Source organism: Marmota monax, unplaced genomic scaffold, assembly GCF_021218885.2.
Source record: "Marmota monax isolate L192 unplaced genomic scaffold, Marmota_monax_Labrador192_F-V1.1 WCK01_AAM20220418_F8-fsc00003, whole genome shotgun sequence".
In the NCBI taxonomy this organism is placed as follows: Eukaryota; Metazoa; Chordata; class Mammalia; order Rodentia; family Sciuridae; genus Marmota; species Marmota monax.
In genome coordinates, this window is record NW_026694084.1 from 3,994,338 (window position 1) to 4,015,282 (window position 20,945).

A 20,945-nucleotide genomic window follows, 5' to 3' on the forward strand; every position below is an offset into this window, starting at 1 on the left:
TTCAGTGGCAGAGGGTGTGCCAGGCAAGGCCCTCAGTTCACTACCCAGCTCCAGAAAAAAAACCCATACACCCCCCCCCAAAAAAAAAACCCCAAAACAGTTATTAAACAAGTTTAAAGTCATTTATTTATTAATTGATTGATTGAAATGGTAATAAGAGGTAATAAGTATCATGAAGGTAGTCACTACAGGAAGTAGCTACCACCATTAGTGCTAAAGGAGTGAAGTAAAGAATATGGAGTTATTAAAGTGCAAAAAATTAAAGGAGGGACTCCAGGGAACTGAAACTCAGGATTCTGAGGAGGACTACTGCTTAGCTTTGGTGGTGTCTCTGGGCTCAAATAAAGGGCCTTTGTTGTTGGAGTTTAGGTCTCTGAAGATAGAGGTTTGGCCAGCAGGTCCTGGGTCTCTAAATCTGGAGGATGTGATGAAGTTGGTTTTTCAAGTGTTGGAACAACTTCAACTGCACTCAGAGCTTCAATAGGAAGGAATAGATGTTGGGATAAAGAAGTATTACATAAATGTGGCTCAGGGGAATCCTAAGACAATAGGAAGCAAGAGGGAAGAGCAGGCTACTCTTTCCTTGTCCAGCCTTGCACTTTGCTTCTAGCGTTTTCTATTGATGAAGGGGAACCAACTGGAAAAGAAGAAATGTAGATGTAGCATAAATGTAGATAAAAATAGTTTTCTGCAATGGCATATTCCATGGCCCTATATTTTCACACACTTGGTTAGGGTAAACAAAATGAAGAACCTTAAAGAAGGTTCTTCTAGTCTGATTTCAATATTTAGGATTTTGAAGTTTCTTACCTTGTTTCTGGAGAGTTCTAAGAAGAAAGTGACAAGGGTATTATAAGCCAAAACATTAAAAATACAAATTAAACATTTCATAACACTCTTAAGTTGTAGTATAGAATTTATGGTACAAATGCAGTCAGATCTATCCTAAACAAAACTAATAAAAAGAAATACAATAAAATTTACTTAATTCTCATTTTATTTTTGTTCCAACAGGTTCATGAAGTGTATAAAATCTATATATTTTCTCTCTTTCTGGGATATTTACTGCAGTTTGAGAATCCAGCTTTATTGGTATCTCCTTTATTAAGTTTAGTAGCAGCCTTAATGCTTACTAAGTGCCTTCAGGTAATTAACATTGCCTTTCTATCATTCTTATTAAAATTTTTTTCAGTGGTACTAGGGATTGACTCCAAGGGTTCTTTACCATTGAGCTACATCCCAAGCCCTTTTTTATTTTTATTTTTTATTTTTGGTACTGAGCATTAAACCCATAGGCACTTAAATACATCCCTACTCTTTTTATTTTTTATTTGAGACAGGGTCTTGCTCAGTTGTTCTGAAACTTTCTAAGTTGCTGAGGCTGGTTTTGAATTTGGATACTCCTGCCTCAGCCTCCTGAGCCACTGGGATTATAGGCATGTGCCTATTATTTATTATTTTGAGGTGGGTATTTCTGAGTTTCTGAGGCTAGTCTCAAACTTGTGATCCCCCTGCCTCAGCCTCCCCAGTGACTGGAATTAACAGGCATGTACCACCATACCTGGCAGTTTCTAAATTACTAAGTCGTTTTTCATATTAATTTTTCCCCATAGCTGAATGTGAAGAAAGGAACTTTTATAGCTAAAATAATGAAAGTGATTAATTTTTACTTGGTGTGCACTCTGACAGTGACATTGAATATTATAATGAAGGTAAGTAACTCTGTCTTATTTTCATGTAGTAGAGTTGAAAAATGAAATATATTAATAAATTTTAATGAAAATAATAAGATAGCAAAGTAATAGAGTTTATATAGTATAATTTTCATTTATTTATTTGATATGGAGTCTTGCAGTGTTGCCCTTGCTGAACTCAAATTCCTGTGCTCAAGTAGTCTTTCCATCTTGCCTCCCAAGTAGCTAGGATTACAGGTGTGCACCATCACACCTAGTTATCAGCACAATTTTGAGTCGAACAATGATTATCACTAGCACATTGGGTGAGAAAATAGGATTCTTTTCTTTTCTCCATATACTTTAAACAAAGGAAGGAAGGAAGGAAGGGAGAGAAGGAGGGAGGGAGGGAAGGAGGGAGGGAGGGAGGGAGCGAGCGAGCAAGGAAGGAAATACACTTTGTTTTCAATTTAATTTAAAATGGTTATTATTGGGCTGGGGCTGGGGCTCAGCGGTAGCGCACTTGCCTGGCATGTGTGAGGCACTGGGTTTGAGTCTCAGCACCACGTATAAATAAATAAAGGTCTATCAACAACTAAAAAAAAAATTAAAAAGAAAAGAAATAAAATGTCAATATTACCCAATTAGTAGTAAGTAATTTAAGACAAATAAAAAATATTCAGAAAAGTTGATTAGTTACTTGAGTCAGGTGGAATAAGGTCGAAATATTCTTACTATCCATTATAATTTTTATGCTTAAGCATAATAAGGTAATATGATTGCTTTTTTCAGCAATCTAATCTATTACAGTAATCTTGCTTCATATTTTTGCCATGTATTATTTTAATTTATATTTTTGTAGTCCTGCTGTATTTTCTGTCTCTGGTAATTAGGGAAAATGTATATTGCTATAACTATAGCTAGTATTTCTTTGTTAAACTACTGTTTTTCTCTTTTAGATGTTTGTACCACACAAAGAAAATGGACACATGCTGAAATTCCTTGAAGTAAAATTTGGACTAAATATGACTAAGTAAGTTTTAGATTATGTAATTTTACCTAAGTTTAGATTTTAGATTATGTAAGTTTACTTAGAAAATAAGGAACAAAATACTCAATAGAAGGACAATATACCTAATTATATATTGCTTAGAAAATGAGTAATTTGGGATATTATAATATATAGGAAAAAAATGGGCGTTGCTAAATTGCTAAGACTGATTTTGAACTTTCAGTCCTCTTGCCTCAGCCTTTCAGGTATCTGAGATTACAAACCTGTGCCATAATGCCTGGTGCTGCAAGATATTTTGATGGTAACCCCTTTAAGACTGCTGTGTCTAAACTAGGCATGGCGGTGCATGCCTATAATCCCAGCAGCTAGGGAGGCCAAGGCAAGAGGATTGCAAGTTCAAGGCCAGCCTCAGCAATTTAGTAAGACCCTCAGCAACTTACCAAGACCCTATCTCAAAATAACAAACAAAAAGGGGGACTAGGGTTGTGGCTGAGCAGTAGAGCACTTGCCTGGCACGTGCGAGGCCCTGAGTTCAATCCTCAGCACCACATAAAATTAATAAATAAAAATAAAGGCAAAAAAAAGCGGGGGGAGTGGGGGCTGGGATTGTGTTTCAGTGGCTAAGTGCCCCTGGGTTTAATCCCTGACACCAAAAAAAACAAAGACAGCTGTATCTGATACATTGTTAAACTTTAAACTTCTATCCTAAATTCAGTGATTTGTGAAGTGTAGGCATTTTCAGTCCATTGAGCACTCCTAAACATCACTTCATTTAGGAATTGAGGATTGGAGGTTGGAGATGGATTAGAAGTAAGGATACATATAAAAATACATGTAACTAGGAGTGTTATTGATCATACTTAGCCTTAGGGTCAAAAAGTTTATCTTAATTCTTATAGCTCTAAAGAGTATAATTCAAATTTTATAATTTTTGTCTTATTAAATAGAAATCACTGTTTAAAATGGGTGCTTGTTGAGTTACATTTATCAGTATGAACCATGTATATAATTGTAATTTTCTAATAGCCATATTAAAAAAGTAAAAGAAACAAGTGATTAGTTGTAATAATGTATTTTCTTTAATGCACATAGAAAATATCATATTAATGTATAAACTATAGGAATTGTTGTTAAGTTATTTTGTTCTTTTTTGCATTTTGTTTTCTTGGAAATCTTCAGAGTATTTTTGTATTTAAAGTATCTCTCAATTTGAATTAGCCACATCTCAAGTGTTCCACAGCCTCCTGTGTCTAGTAGCTGTCATATTGATCAATGTAGACATAGAGGTTGGAGTTTTAGTCAACTTTTTCACTGCTGTGACCAAAAGACCTGACAGAACAATTTGAGGAGGAGAAATTTATTTGGGGCTCACAGTGTCAGAGGTCTCAATTCATAAACGACTGACTGGGCTTAAGATAAGGCAGAACATCATGGCAGAAGGGCATGACAGAGGAACACAGCTAAGGACATCACACGAGGAAGCAAAGGGAAAGAGCTCTCTTGACCACAACAAAATATAAACCCCAAAGGCATGCCCCCAGTGACCTACCTCCTCCAGCCACACTCTACTTGCTTTCAGTTACCAGTTAATCCCTATCAAGGAATTAATTCACTGATTGGGTTCTCATAACCCAATCATTTCACCTGTAAATCTTCTTGCATTGTCTCACACATGAACTTTTGGGGGACACCTAATAGCTGAATTTTTTGTTGTCTTCTGGATAAAAATAGAAATCATAAATCCCCCCAGAATTTATTGGGCTTCAGAGATGGTTATATTATTTGGTAATAAAAATAAACAGTTTTACATTTATTGGAGCAGTTGTGATGAAAGTACGTGCTTTCTAGAGGAGGGTTATGAATGTTATCTTTATTTATAAAAAATGGAACCTTGTTATTGTAAGTAAATCAACTTAATAAATATGTTTTGTCTTAGTTTTTACTGAGATTTTAAAAATTACTTTTATATCCAGTACCTTAAACAATTGAGGTTTTAATATCATGCTTTTTGTCTTCTATAGGAATTTTACAATGAATTGGCTCCTCTGTCAAGAGTCCCTCCAGGCACCATCTCAAGATTTTTTTTTGCGATTGACACAATCTTCTTTATTACCATTCTATATTTTAGTCTTAATAATTTGTCTTCTTTCTATGACACAAGTTATTATTAGGAGAATTAAGTAAGTTCTTCTAAGAATCAATCCCATTACTAATATGTTATGGAAATATATGATATTTAAATTTATTTGGTTAGTTAGTTACTTACTGGGGGTTGAACTAAAGGGTGCTTAACCTCTGAACCACATCCCCAGCCCTTTTTATTTTTTATTTTGAGATAGGGTCTTACTAGGTTGCTTTGGGTCTCGCTAAGTTGCTGAGGCTGGCCTTGAACTTGCCATTCTTCTTCCTCAGCCTTCCAAGTTGCTAGGATTGTAGGCATTTGCCACCATGCCTAGCTAAAATATTTGCTTTCAATATCCTTTCTGTATGTATGTGGGTGTGTATTTTCTAGTACTGGGGATTGAAACCAAGGCCTTCTGAATGCTCTAGACCCTACCTCTTTTATTTTTGATTTTCTTAAGAGATGGGGTTGTCCTGTGTTGTCCAGGCTGGCCTTAAATTCCTGGAGTTAAGTAATCCTCCTGCCTCAGCCTCCTGAGTAGCAGGGACTTCAGCTTCAGGTATGCACCACCATGCCCTCTAGTTCTATATTTGGTTTAGAGCTTCCAATTCTATTTTCTCTTCATTGGGCATTATTATTGATCAGAAAAATTTATGTTTAGTTTTATACATTTAGATATGTAGAGTCCTGGTTTCATATGAGAGTAATATTTAAATAATAGGTTAAATTTTTATAGACTCATTTAGTAATTTATTCAAATTTTATTGAATCTAAGAATGATTTCTTCTACTAATTGAAATGAACTAGTAGTTTAAGTGATTTTTGAATTGTTACAGTGTTTAACTATTTGTTTATCATATTTGAAAGGTTTTATGTAATTTCTTGATCTTAAGATCTTATTTATATTATTTAACTATATTGGCTTAGTAATCGTTAAGTGAGTCATAATTTGTCTTGGAAAAGGAATTTAAAATTCATATGTAGTCTGAAAATTCATCCACAGTCTTCTTAGAGTCAGTTGTCTTTAGGCTCTAAAAGATATTAACAGGGCCAGGGTTGTGGCTCAGTGGTTGAGCACTTGCGTCATGTGTGAGGCACTGGGTTCAATTCTCAATACCACATATAAATAAATGAATAAAATAAAGGTCAATCAATAACAAAAAAAATTAGAAAAAAAGATATTAGCAAAGACTTGGAGATATATGCTAGATATTTGACTAGCAGAATAGACTTTCAAATTTTAAGGACCATCTTTTTTTCTTTTTTTGGGGGGGTACTGGGGATTGAACCCAGGAATGCTCTATCACTGAGCTATATCCCCAGCTTTTTTTTTTTTTTTTTAACTTTTTGAGATTGGGTTTCGCTAAGTTGCAAATGGTAGCTTCGAATTTGTGATCCTCCTGCCTCAGCCGCCCAAATTGCTGGCATTATAGGTGTGCACCACTGTACCCAGCCACCTATACTTTTTTATTATAAAAAGTTTAAAATTTTAAGTATGACTTTCAAAGATGATAAATAGTGTATCTTTGATTTTTCAAATATATATTCTGAAGGTATTAAAAAACATTTCGTTTCTATAGTGGTAAATCCCTGAAAGAAACTGTTACTCTTGAAGATGGACGAATTGGAGAAAGACCAGAAATAATATATCATGTAATTCACACTATTTTATTGGGTTCTCTTGCAATGGTTATAGAAGGGTAAGTTTACTTTATCTGTTTGTTTTTTACGAAGATTTTTCTTCCTAATGATAATAAGTGGGTACATTCAAAAATACATTCATAAAACTTTGTAATAACTTAAAACTTGTAAATTTTCTTATATAACTGGAGTTTACAGGTGATCTTTATGGGATAGTGAACTGATGTTTTATTATTCATTAATGTGTTCAAAAACATTGAATGTTCCAAGGTAGAGCTGGGGTTGTGGCTCAGCAGTAGAGCTCTCGCCTAGCACGTTTGAGACCCTGGGTTGGATCCTCAGCACCACATAAAATAAAATAAGGATTTTGTGTCCATCTACAACTAAAAATAAATATTTTTTTAAAATTTATATCATAATGATTAAAGGAGAGGTAAATGGTGAGGTGAGAACGCTGAAAAAACAGAATTTGGTTTAAAGAGATCAGAAAGGCTCTCTTAAGGAAAAGATGCTTGAGGTGAGACCTGAAAGTTAAGAAAGAGTGAAGTTGGTAAACAGAAGAGGGAAGAGTATTCCAGGTAGAGAGACTAGCATATGACAAACTTTGCAGTGAGACGGAACATGGCACATTGTTGGGGGAAATGACATGGGGCTCAGTGTGGCTGAAGTGCATTGAGTTTGCAATAGAACTTGTTGAGGACTTTAGGGTTATTATTTGTTTCTTTTATCCTTTTACTCTCCTTATTTTTAAAAAATTGCTTTTAAATGGCAAATGAACCTTCAGTGAAATATAAGTGGGATTCCATTTAATGTACAATAAGATAGGATATTTCTTTCTTTTTTTTTTTTTTAGGTACCAGGGATTTAACTCAGGGGCACTCGATCACTCAGCCACATCCCCAGCCCTATTTTGTATTTCATTTAGAGAAAGGGTCTCACTGAGTTGCTTAGCGCCTCACTGTTGCTGAGTCTTGGCTTTGAACTCTTGCTCCTCCTGTCTCAGCCTTCCATGCTGCTGGGATTACAGGTGTGCACTGTTCCCGGAAAGATAGAATATTTCTGTTTTATTTGCTTGATAATTTTAATGTTCTGCATACCTTCATAAATTTGTTTTGGCAAATCAGTATTTATATATAGTCATATGTCACTTAATGTCTGGGTGCATCCTAAGAAATGCATTGTTAAATTGTGCAAACTTCATAGAGTATGCTCCCACAACCTAAGCCTAGTATAATTTCTCTAGGTGATATAATATTACTGGATCCCTGTCATACATGTAGTCCATCATTTACCAAAACATCACTATGCAGCATGTGACTATATTCATATTCATATATGTTATATCATAATTCTTTAGGGGTTTGATTGCTTGGAACATATCTCACACTATTTTTAAATCTTTAATTTTCAAACTCCTCTTATTCCTGCTCCTATTGAAAATCACACCAACTTGTTAATAAATTTAATTAAAACATTGAAAGAGCAGGGTGCAGTGGTGCATTCCTGTAATCCCAGCCACCTGGGAGACTGAAGCAACAGTATCACAAGTTCAAGGCCAACCTCAGCAATTTAGTGAGACCCATCTCAAAGACTGGGGATATAACTCAGTAGTAGAGTGCTCCTGGGTTCAATCCCCAGGAAGAGAAAAAGAACATACTCACTGAACAGAAGTTTCTAGATTTCCAATAAAAGTCACTCTTAGCAATGGTGAGAGATATGAAAGTATATAAGATGGAATTCCTCTTCTCCAGAAGCTCACGGTCTAAGAGGATAAATGCAGCATTCAGGATTCCCTATGTCTACTCTTACTTCTATGCCCAGGAGACACCAGGGCACAGAAAACCAGTTGTCACCTCCTGGTAAAGTTGTGCAGACAGTGCCTGTTTTTCTCAGGAACAATGCATGACATTATACACAGAATACTGTCAATCAAGGAAATTCAGCTGAGCCATTGTTCAGGTTTTATTGAGGCTTTGTCACATAATGTGTTTGACTACCTGTGTGGCCCAAGGTCCCCACCATAAATCACATTGTTAGCATAAACTCTCAGGTATAACCCAACATCCCAGTTAAACAGAGATACTCTAAGCAGATAAGAGGTTAGTTGCTTCCTAGGAGTGGAAGGCAACAGTCATATCTCTTCTTCGGGCAAGGTTAATCCTTTACTAGTGCAGTAAGAAGCCTGAAAATAAGTATAAAGAGGGCTGGAGTTGTGGCTCAGCGGTAGAGCACTTGCCTTGCACATGTGAGACCCTGGGTTCGATCCTAGGCACCACATAAAAAAAATAAAATAAACAAGTGAAATAAAGATGTTGTGTCCCACTACAATTAAAAAATTTTTAAGAAGTATAAAGAAAGAATACATGAGGCTTTTTGCCTATTAATTAGAGTTAGTTATTCTCATATTGTAATATCTGTAAATATAAGAATATCTCATCCCTTTCTTGTTTCTTTTTTTTTTTTTTCTGTGATGTTAGATTGAACCTGGGGCCTCTCGCATGCTAGCTCTACCATTGAGCTATACCCACAGCCCTCATCCTTTTTTTTTTAAATGAAAGAGGGAAATGTTACCATCTTTAGAAGTTTCTAGTTTTTAAAAAAAAAAAATAGGGATGGGTCTCACTGTGTTGTCCAAGTTGCCCAAATTCTTGGGCCCAAACTCTGGCACTCAAGTTACCTTCTAGCCTCAGCCTCCCAAGTAGCTGGGACTACAGGTGCCACCATGCTAGGCTACACTGAGGATTTTTTAACAGAAAGTATCTTAGAGTTGTTTGAAAAAGATTCATCTAGCATTTGGTTGAATTGGAGGACAGAGTAAAGATAAAAGATAGAAATGTTACTCTTACAATAAAATGGTACGGAAGGGAAGGAGACCTTCACTTCCATGGAGCTGGCATCAACCAGTGGGTTTGGCACCAATGGACTGATCCTTAGAGCAGAGATGTATTGTATTCCAGGGATGGTAGTATACATATAACTCAACGTGAATGGTGCTCTCTGTTACCGTCAAGCAACCCTAGTATTTATTCTAGCTAACCGGAAGAACAGGTTGATATTTTCGGAAGTGGTGAAGTTGGGAGGAGATATTGGTTGACCTTCCCCCCCAGAAAATTAATACAGTTTCTGTCTTTACTAGTACGTATTCTATGTGTGTCTGCCACTTCTCTCAAGGCCTAGGTTATGATACTTTTTGTGTGTGTGCAGTGCTGAGGAATTGAACCCAGACGTCACTTGTGCTAGGCAAGTCTTCTACCATTAAGCTACACCTTCAGCTCAGCATTCAGTTTTTTAAAGAACCTTCATTTAACTATATTTATCTATATAAACTATATTTAGTTATTTCACTTTTACCTAACCCTAGACTTTATGTAATTTTTCTTATATCTATTTCCTATTTGCTTCCTCTTTTTTTTCATCTTTTTTAATTGGTGTACTATAGTTGTACATGCCCTGTTTGGTTTTATTTCATTTTGAGAAAGAGCTCCTTGAGAGCTATTGCCATGACTTTTTTGTCTTCTTTTCTGTTACTTTGGTTAGCTTACAGTAGATGATCAGTCAATGTTCATTATTAAATAAATGAATATTTTTTTATTTCATAGTTTTGCTGTTTTACAAAACCATGAGATTTGATTTTTATATCTGACCTCACATTCTTCTAGTCTTATCTGAGTTTAACACCAACAAATATTTCATGGAAGGGTCTGGATGTTCTCCTCAGCATTAATTACCACAGTTATACTCTAGCTCTTCCTCTTCCATCTTCAGTTTTTACTATTTCCTCTGAAGACAGGCTCTTTTTGTTTTCTTTTCGGGGTTGAGGTAGGGGACTGGGGATTGAACTCTGAGGCACTCAACCACTGAGCCACATCCCCAGCCCTATTTTATATTTTATTTAGAGACAGGGTCTCACTGAGTTGCTTAGTGCCTCACTTTTGCTGAGGCTGGCTTTGAACTCATGATAGAAAAAGAGGGAGAACTTCCAAATTCATTCTACGAGGCCAACATCACCCTGATTCCTAAACCAGACAAAGACACTTCAAAGAAAGAAAACTACAGACCAATATCTCTAATGAACCTAGATGCAAAAATCCTCAATAAAATTCTGGCGAATCGGATACAAAAACATATCAAAAAAATTGTGCACCATGATCAAGTAGGATTCATCCCTGGGATGCAAGGCTGGTTCAATATACAGAAATCAATAATAGTTATTCACCACATCAATAGACTTAAAAATAAGAACCATATGATCATCTTGATAGATGCGGAAAAAGCATTATTTTTTTATTTTGAGACAAGGTCTTGCTTAGTTATCAAGGCTGACTTCAAACTTGTGATCCTCCTCTTTCATCCCCCTGAGTAGCTGGGATTATAGGCATATACCACCACAGCCAGTACAGATCCTTGCTTTTTAAAAAATTAATCTCAAAAGTAGCAAATAGATTATAATAAATATAGAATAATATAGAAATATATATAGTATAGAAATATATGAAGTTAGGAGCTGGGGTTGTGGCTCAGTGATAGAGTGCTTGCCTAGCACACATGAGGCACTGGGTTTAAACCTCAGCACCACATAAAGATAGAATAAAAATATTATGTCCACCTACAACTAAAAAATAAATTAAAAAAAAAAAGAAATATATGAAGTTAAAAAATAACATCCTACTTTCCAGGCATTATATCATATATCCACATTTAACAAAAGAAAAAGAAAACCAGGTGCAGGTGCAATGGTGCACACCTATAATCCCAGGGATTTGGGAGGCTGAGGCAGGACGATTGTGAGTTCAAACACAGCCTCAGCAATTTAGTAGGCCCTAAGCAACTCAGACCCTATCTCTAATAAAATATAAAAAGGGCTGAGGAGGGCTGGGGTTTTGGCTCAGCAGTAGAGCATTTGCCTAGTACGTGCAAGGTCCTGGGTTCAATTCTCAGCACCACATAAAAATAAATAAGTAAAATAAAGGTATTGTGTTCAACTACAACTAAAAAATAAATATATTTTAAGAAAAAAGAGGGGCTGAGGATGTGGCCTGGTGGTTAAGCACCCTTGGGTTTAATCCCTGGTACCAGGAAAAAAAAAAAAAAAGGAAAAGCAAAAAACTAGGGAACACTCTACATGAAGATTTTTATTTTGCTTTTTGTATTTTATTATTTATATCCAAGGACACAGGATTTTTCTAAAAAGTTCTGGTGAATTTCATTCTGAAAAGAGTTATATTCTCTCTAAGAGTACAATCTTGCTATACCTGCATCAATGTGAATGCTTTTATTTTATCCTCATTTGGTAACTCATGTTTTATTATGTAAGAATTGGGTAACAATCTATTGGTAATTTTTTTTTCTGTGCTGGGGTTATGGGTCAGTGGTAGAGCACTTGTCTGTCATGTGTGAGGCACTGGGTTTAATTCTCAGCACCACATATAAATAAATAAATAATGTCCATTGTTTTTAACAATTTTTTTTTCTTATCTTGGCACTGGGAGTTGAACCCAAGGTTTCTTTACCACCAAGCCACATCCTCTACCCTTTTTATTTTTGTTATTTTGAGTAAGAGTCTCACTAAGTTGCTGAGCCCAGCCTTGAGATCTTTCTGCCTCAGCCTTCGAAGTTGCTGGAATTATAGATGTGTGCCATAACATCTGTGCCGACTAAGTTTTTTCATTCTCCCTTAATGTTTTGGTATTTTTGTTGTAATAGGAAAGAACTTAGAAAAGTCAGATAATGATGGTTATGGGATGCCTTATGTATTACTCTTTTTTATTTTTTCTAGCCTGAAATATATTTGGACTCCTTATGTGTGCATGTTAGCAGCATTTGGTGTATGTTCCCCTGAACTTTGGATGACACTTTTCAAGTGGCTTCGATTAAGAACTATACACCCAATATTGTTGGTGAGCCATTGTTTCTTTGTGTTAAATACTTGTTTCTTTTCCAGTTATGTAATATCAAATGCTAATAAATAGAAACCATATTGAATACAATCCAATATAGTCTGAATAAGTCACGCAGTGACTTCCAGGTGGAAGAACAGGTCCTATGAAAAACATTGTTGTATAATTTCTGATTGTAAAATCAATGCATTTCAGTCTATACAACTTAAAAATATAAGGTAAAAATATAAGTGAATCAGTATTATGAGAAACCATAAGGAATTATTTTTATCTATTTTTTTCCCTAACTGCTCTTGAGCTGAAATGAATTAAAGTTTTTAAATTTATTAATTTATTTATTTTTCTGGTATTAGGATAATATACTCAGATCCTCACACATATTAGGCAAGCTCTTTACCCTACATCCTTAGCCATTTTTTTTTTTTTTTGGAGACAGTTTTGCCCAGGCTGGCCTCAACTTTCCAAGTAGCTGCCCTGCTTAAAAAAAAAAAAAAAAAAATTAAAGGTAATGTGGTGGTGGTCTTTATTTTATTTTTAAGAGGGTCTTGCTGGGTTGCCTAGATTGGCTCTAAACTCTTGGGATCAATTGATTTTCCTTAGTCTCTCAAAAAGCTGAACTACAGGTGTGCACCACCATACCCACCTTATAAAAATTAAAGATCTTTTTTGGTTTGATTTAGAACTATGGTATGTTTTTTGTTGTACTGAAACATTTTCATTGTGCCTGCTATATGCTTGTCAAAAGAAATAAAGACAAAACATAGTTAGCTTGAGGCTTTTGATTCTTTCCCCAACATATCACAAAAAAAGTATTCGTAGGGTGCTATTAGAACATAGAGAAGGGTTAGTTTATTTATTTTTAGGGATTCAAAGGTGACTTTCCAGTTTGAAATTTGAAAGATGATGAGTTATGAAGCAAATGAAGAAAAAAAAAGGTATTCATGGTGAAAGGAATAAACAGAAGAAGATAAAAGAACATTGCTGCAGTCTGGCTGGGCAAACTAACGGGGGTGGGGTGACAAGGAACTTGTGGAAGGTTGATGCAGTGGGAGTGGAGCCCTTTATTGTAGGATAGTAGGGGTATATATACATAACTGAATACACAGCTTGTTCTTAATTAACATAAACTAGGTACAGCAGTCAACCAATAAGGAATCATCGTCTTAATGATTACACAGCTTAACTTAATTGACATAATCTAGACATAGCAGTCAGTCATTAAGGAATCTCTATCATCTTAATGGCTCGCTGGCATTACTTCTCAAACCACTCCCTCCGGCAAAGTGCCAGGCGCCATCTTGGCTTGTTTACGACCCTAACATCTCCCCTAACAGAACATGATGCAATCAAAAGAAATAAATGAGCAAAAAAGTTAGTCTTACTGGCACAAAGCATGAAGTATAAGTGTGGTCAAATGATGAGGTTATGGGCTGGGGTTGTGGCTCAGTGGTAGAGTGCTCACCTAGTGCACGTGAGGCGTTGGGTTCGATCCTTAGCACCACATAAAAATAAAATAAAGGAATTGTGTCCACCTACAACTAAAAAATAAATAAATATTTTAAAAATGATTAGGTTATGGTGGCCTCCATTATCATATAATAGAGCTTGGTCTTTAATGGGCAGTAGAAAGGCATTGAGATTTTGTTTATTTTGTGTGTGTGTGTGTGTGTGTGTGAGATGCTGGGGATTGACTTATCCATGTGAGGCAAGCATTCTACCAACTGAACTATATCCCCAGCCTGGCATTGAGACTTTTATGTCTCATAAGGAATAAGAATCAAACTATTTTCTCTTAGCTCACTCTTAAAATTCTTTAAGGATAGGCTTAAAGGCCATGTAGATGAAAGTAACACAGGTATCAATTTATTGAAAGTTCACTATGTGTCAGATTCTGTTTTAAAGCATTTCATGTGGTACTCAGTACTAAGTTTTGTTATCTCTGAAGAAAAAGACAGTAAGCTTAAAATTGTTTAAATAACTTGTTTAAGATAATATAGCTTTTATATGTGAAAACCATAAATAAACATCACATAACATTCACATCCCGGTTTATCTGGACTCCAAAACCTATTTGAGAGCTTGTTACAGTAGTGCATGTCTATAATCCTAGCAACTCATGAGACTGAGACAGGAGGCTCACAAATTTGAGGCCATCCTTAGCAATTTAGCAAGGCCCTAGCAATTTAAAATAAATAAATAAAAAGGGCGAGTGATATAGTTTAGTGGTAAAGTGCCCCTGGGTTTAAGCAGTAATGTCAAACAAAAGCCTGCTTGATTAACACTCTTGCCACATTGACAAAAGAAAAAATACTGTGCTATATTAGAATGAAAAAAAAAAAAGTAGTTAGAAAAAGATTAATAAGACTCAGTGCTTGATTAAGTATTGGGGGAATGAGTTGGGTGAGGTGGCACAAACCTATAATACTAGCAGTTCAGGAAGCTGTGTCAGGAGGATTGCAAGTTCAAGGCCAGCCTCAGGAATTTTAGCAAGGCCCTTAAGCAATTTTAATGAGACCCTGTCTCAAAAATTAAGAATAAAAAGGTCTGGGAGCCAGGTGCTGTGGCACACATCCATAATCTCAGCGGATCAGGAGGCTGAGAGTTCAAAGCCAGTCTTAGCAACGGCAAGACCCTAAGCAACTCAAAGAGACCCTATCTCTAAACAAAATACAAAATAAAGCTAGGCATATGGCTCAGTGGTTGAGTGCCCCTGAGTCCCTGGTACCAAAAAAAAAAAAAAAGGTCTGGGGATGTGGCTCACTAGTAAAGCACCCTGGGTTAAATCCCTGGTACCCTCACCCCCCCCCCCCCCCAAAAAAAAATAAGGTAGAAATGATGGTATTCTTTAGGTTTCTGGTTTGTATGACTGTGGATCATTGTTCATTAGGTTAACAATAGACAAGGGACAGTAGGAAGAACTGGTTTTGGCAGAAAGATGAGTTATGTTTAATAATAATCATGTTAGCCAGGTACATGTTAGCCAAGTGCATACCTGTAATCCCAGCAGCTCAGGAGGCTGAGACAGGAGGATCGCAAGTTCAAAGCCAGCCTCAGCAAAAGGGAGGTGCTAAGCAACTCAGTGAAACCCTGTGTCTAAATAAAATAAAAAATAGAGCTGGGATTGTGGCTCAGTGATCTTGAGTTCAATCCCTGATACCAAATCCTCCCCCCCCCAAAAAATAATATTTTGCCAGTCTTATTCCCAGAATTTATACATTCTTATTTTAACATACTAGTATATTTATTAGCTATTTTTTGTTACTTTCCCCCATACTAGGGATTGAACCCTGGGGCTTTTTAACACTGAGCTACATCCCCGGTCCAGCCCCTGCTTTTTTTGAAAAAGGGTCTCACTGAGTTGCTTAGGTCCTTGCTAAGTTGCTGAGGCTGGCCTCAAATTCGAGATCCACCTGCCTCAGCTTCCCAAATTGCTGGGATTACAGGCACGTGCCACCCTGCCTGGCTCATTGTCTTCTTATTGTTGTTGTTAGCTTTTCATATAGCAATTCAGAATTATTTTCAGACTCTTAATGGCATAAGTCCCTGACAAATTTTCAAATATTGATTGACTATTTGAAATATTATGAGCATTACTTTTTTGATGCTCTGCTATAAATTTATGTAGTAAATATGTGTGTCTCACTTTACCTCTTGGTTAGTGTTTGAAACTCTTTAATTATCCCTCATCTCACTGGCTTCACTTTCTATTATTGGAATTTTTATAACTAAAAGGATATTCAGTTGATCATAGAGTCATTGCTAGTATCTCTAAAGTATACTCATATTTACCTATAACCCTTTTTGCTTTGATATTTCAGGCTCTTATTTTGAGCATGGCTGTGCCCACTATAATAGGTCTCAGTTTATGGAAAGAGGTAAGAAAACCAGAAGCTTAAATTACTGAAGTGTACAAGATAATGTTTTTTTTTCATTTATTTATTTTTTTTTATTTTGAGACAGGGTCTGACTAAGTTGCTTGTGGCCTTGCTGAGTTGCAAGGCGGGCTTTGAACTTATAATCCTCCTGCCTCAGCCTGCCAAGCTGCTGGAATTACAGACATGCACCATTGTGCCTGGCTGGTAATGATAAATTTATATATGTGTGTAGGAAATTTTTATCAAGATTTACTATTCTAAGCCGGACATGGTGGTAAACGCCAGTAATCCCAGCCACTGGAGAGACAAGGCAGGAGGATCACAAGTTCAAGGTCAGCCTCAGCAACTTAATGAAGTCCTACAAAATTTAGGGAGACCCTGTTTCAAAATAAAAAATAAGAACTGGGGGTATAGCTCAGTGTTATAGTGCCCCTGGGTTAAATCCCTGGTACCCCCCGACCAAAAAATAAATAAATAAAAAACTATTACAACAAAGTGTGATGTTGTTACTAACGCTTTTTTTTTTAAAGTTATAACAGAAGACCCACTACATTTTTAGAATGCCATGTGATATTGTTTTTTGTAGTCTAATAAGATTGTAAATTCAGTATCTAATTGGCAAAGGAAATTGCTGAAAAATAGGTCTTAATGTTTAAAAATATTCGCTTCATTTTAATATCTATAATATAATATAAATTCTTTGGTTTATCATAATGTAAATGAAACTACTTGCCAGTAAACTTACAAGTTTTATTAGTAAGTAAAATTTGTTCACTTGTTTAGTATGTGTGCATAAAATACAGAACTGATATTAATTGTTTGATATTGATAAAATTATTTATTGAGTCTAGGCAGTGCATCAACCATAAGATTATTATTTGGATTGAGAAGAATGAGCAGGTCACTGAAAGAAAGCAAAGAGATCAATGACATTTTTGTCATGAAAACATTATTGTATTATTTGCCTCAAATTAACTCTTTTAGTCTTTTGAGATACTTTGGAGAAATTCTAAACTTTCTAATTACTTACATCTTTTGGGGATTTGTTTTGCATTTTAGTTCTTTCCAAGATTAATGACAGAATTAACGGAACTACAGGAATTCTATGACCCAGATACAGTGGAACTTATGACCTGGATAAAGTAAGAATTGAACTATCCAAGACTGTTTGTTAAACTATTAACTAATTATTGCATGCTATCTAATGGATTCAAGGGAAATAATGAATTAGTACTTTTCCAATTTCTCATAAAACTCATCAATTTTATCACCATGATTTTTAGGCATACGTAGTGTTGACTGAACTTTGTGATTCTATTTTCTAATGAAACTGACTTCTGTGGACTTGAAAATACGATGTTGATAAGTGAGATTAGAGACTTCTAACATCAAACACCTAGAAATATGAAATAAAAAGGAATGTTTAGAAGCATCAAGAAAATGCTTCTTTTATTGTTGACTGGAGGTGAATGAACAGTTGATTGCCAGTCTTAGTACCAAGGGATTTATATTTTAATGCCTAAGCAGAACAGGTGGTGTGGTCTTGGCCTCTAGAAGCAAGAGAATTGGAACTGAGACCCCCGCTTAACACATTTATATATAACCCAGGGACTTTCAAAAGGTTATGCTGTCACTGAAAGAATCTAATAACAAAATATCCACCAAGTAATAGAAAAAGATAAGAAAGTATTTCTCTCTTGGCTTCAACTCTTGGTCAAAAAAATTTCCTTTCTAAATTTGTAGCAGTGGATCTGAATTCATGTGGACTTATAATTTGAAATTATACTTTTCTAGTCTAGGAAACCCCAATCAAGAAATTGGCATTAAAACTGGTACTGGAGTGCCAAGTGCAACACATGACATACCCCTGTATTTTCAGGGATTTGGAAAGCTGAGGCAGGAGGATCACAGATTCAATGCCAGTATCAGCAAATTAGCAAGACCCTCAAAATTAAAAATAAATAAATAAATAAAAGGACAGGGGGATGTGGTTCGGTGGTTAAGCACCCCTGGGCTCAATGTTCCCCAGTTCAAAAAAAAGTGGTCCTGGGTTTGGCTAGCATATCTGATAAATAAAACCCAGGCTGCATAGGATTTCATAAAGTTGCATGAAGGTGAGCTCTAAAGTTACAAAACACATGAGGTAACAATTCAACACAGCAAGTATCAGCTAATATTTGTGATAAACAGCAGCATTAGACCTCTGCCAATTTCTGAAAATGAAATTTGTGTCATCCAGTGTTTGTTATGTATCAGACTGCCACAAAACTTCTTGGCTTATAAGCAGTAAACATTTATTATTTGGCACAATTTTCAGAGAGGTTTCTCCTGGTCTGGGCCAGCTCAGGTGGAACTGGATAACCTGGTGTGAACTCTTTCACATATCTGGTGTTGACTAGGCGAAGGGATCAAATTAATTTGTCCATATGTCTAGTGTATTAGGATGAGTTTGTTCATAAGATAGTAGTTGTAGAGTTACCAAGAACAAAAAGAGAGGGCAAGTTTTAATGTCAAATGTGTTTTAAATTTGTATGTACATTGTGTTTGTTATTTTCTAATTGGCTAAAGCAAATTACATGATCAAGACTAGCATTCCCTTTATGATCATGGCTATAAGAAGAGGATTTGTTATGTCCATTTTTGTAATCAGCCTATCCCATGGTTAGAAGCTATAAGATAATTACATTGAAATTATTAAAGATGTAAACAAAGAAATAAAAATATCAAAAAGGAATGAAATACTGAAAAAGACCAGGAAAATACGAAGAAGAAAGACAAAAGATGTTTCTAGAAATAAGGAATCGGCTTATAGAATAAGTATGTAGATATGAGACTAGGTCTTTATAATGTCTTTACTGTAAAGATCTTCCTTGTATATATAAAAATATATAAAAATTTTCTTTTTTCCTTTTGGTACTGGGGACTGAACCCAGGAGTGCTTAACCACTGAGCCACATCCTCAGTCGTTTTTTGTATTTTATTTAGAGACAGAGTCTTACTAAGTTGCTTAGGGTCTTGCTGAGTTGCTGAGGCTGGATTTTAACTTGGATTTAACTGGATTTTAACTGTTCTCCTGTCTTAACCTCCCAAACTACTGGTTTTATAGCTGTGTGCCTGGTAAAGAATTGTTTTCTTTAAATCACCCTTAACTATTGCTAATTAATACCTTTTGTGAATTGTGATTACTATGAGGATGCACTGACTGTACAGTCTTGTGCTATCATTAACAAAAGAGGAAGTCAACATTGATGTATGTGATTTATTGTAATATTTTCAAAAATATAACAATGGCCTGGACAGTTGGATGTCTTTTTGTGGTGTAATTGTTTTGTCTTGTATGTATTTCCTCACTAATGAGTGCTCCCTGAGCACAGTGACAAGGTTCCATTTCTTTATTTTCAGAACTTGATACTATGCTTAGACATGGATAGGTGCTGAACATTGAATACATGAAGTGAATAAATAAGTGAAGGGAGGGCTGGAGGGTACAGCTCAATGGTAGAGGTGAACCAGGTGTGAGGCCCTAGGTTTGATACCCAGCACTGCAAATATATATATAGATGCATGCATTTAGGACCTGTTTGTAGGTTTCCCACCTTGTAAGTAGCATCTGTCTGGGCCTTTAGATGATGATTCAGGTTAGAGAGGTCCTACATATGTTATCTGGAATCATGTAGGGTAAAAACAGAGAAAGGAGTAGGAGTGTAAATTAATCTGAAAGGAGTTGTGTTGTGGTGGTTAATGTTTGCAAAAGATGAATTTGATAATTTATAGTGTTATCACTATAAATTCAATAGTATATTCTTAGCATTATCTATTCTGGATTATCTTTTATAGCATTATTGCCATGTGACATAACTTTATTTTTATTGTCTCCTCCTCCTCCCTCTTTTTTTAAAAAAACTTCTATATTTAAGTATTCAAAACAGTGCTTGGCATATTGTAAGTGCTGAGTCTTTCTTTTTAATGAATTCATAAATGAAAATTGATAGAGAAATTTTAGTGTTATACATTGTAAGTTACTTTGTATTTCAGAGTTGTAAATTGCTGAACTTAATAGTATACTTACCTTTCATTGTGTGAATATTTTGGTTCTTTGCAGAAGGCAAGCTCCAATTGCAGCTGTGTTTGCAGGGAGTCCACAGTTAATGGGTGCAATTAAATTATGCACTGGATGGATGGTGACAAGCTTGCCTCTTTATAATGATGACGATCTCCTCAAGAGAAATGAAAATGTAAGACATTTTAAATTTGATACTTGGGTCTTTTTTACAACAATCAATATTTTAAATAGTTTCAATAGTGATGCATATGTTCCTAGTTAACTAGGAAAATCCAAATAATTTTAGAAGAGTTAATTAGCTTTAGTTTTTAAAAGCTGTATAATACATTTTTTTAACCTCGAGGAAATCCAATATTAAATTATTTATTTTATCAACACTATTGATGTTTCCAGGAAAAACATTCATTTTCCCCAAAAATATTAAGGGAACTGGCATATAGTATTTAAGAAAGGGAAACTTATTTTTGAAAATATCTTTGTTCTCTATCTGGGTATGGTGGTACACACCTGTGATCCCAGCAACTAGAGAAACAGGAGGATTGCAAGTTCAAGGCTAGCCTCAGTAATTTAGCAAGGCCCCAAGCAACTTAACAAGATCCTCTCTCAAAATTAAAAATAAATAGGGATGTAGATCAGTAGTAAAGTGCCCCTGGGTTCACTCC

General features: G+C 35.6%; 1 protein-coding gene across 4 annotated transcripts in view; it reads left to right on the plus strand.

Annotated features, from left to right (window-relative positions):
- Dpy19l4 (dpy-19 like 4) overlaps nt 1-20,945 on the plus strand; it is a 67,245-nt gene that overhangs the window by 30,282 nt on the left and 16,018 nt on the right. For 3 of the 4 annotated variants that reach the window (XM_058585623.1, XM_046464649.2, XM_058585625.1), the window contains exons 9-17: nt 1,015-1,146; nt 1,614-1,712; nt 2,633-2,706; nt 4,707-4,865; nt 6,388-6,507; nt 12,225-12,345; nt 16,164-16,220; nt 17,280-17,362; nt 20,323-20,455. In XM_058585623.1, the coding sequence (XP_058441606.1) occupies nt 1,015-1,146; nt 1,614-1,712; nt 2,633-2,706; nt 4,707-4,865; nt 6,388-6,507; nt 12,225-12,345; nt 16,164-16,220; nt 17,280-17,362; nt 20,323-20,455 (978 nt within the window). The remainder of the gene's footprint in view (nt 1-1,014; nt 1,147-1,613; nt 1,713-2,632; nt 2,707-4,706; nt 4,866-6,387; nt 6,508-12,224; nt 12,346-16,163; nt 16,221-17,279; nt 17,363-20,322; nt 20,456-20,945) is intronic. The other variant, XM_058585624.1, reaches the window with a different exon arrangement.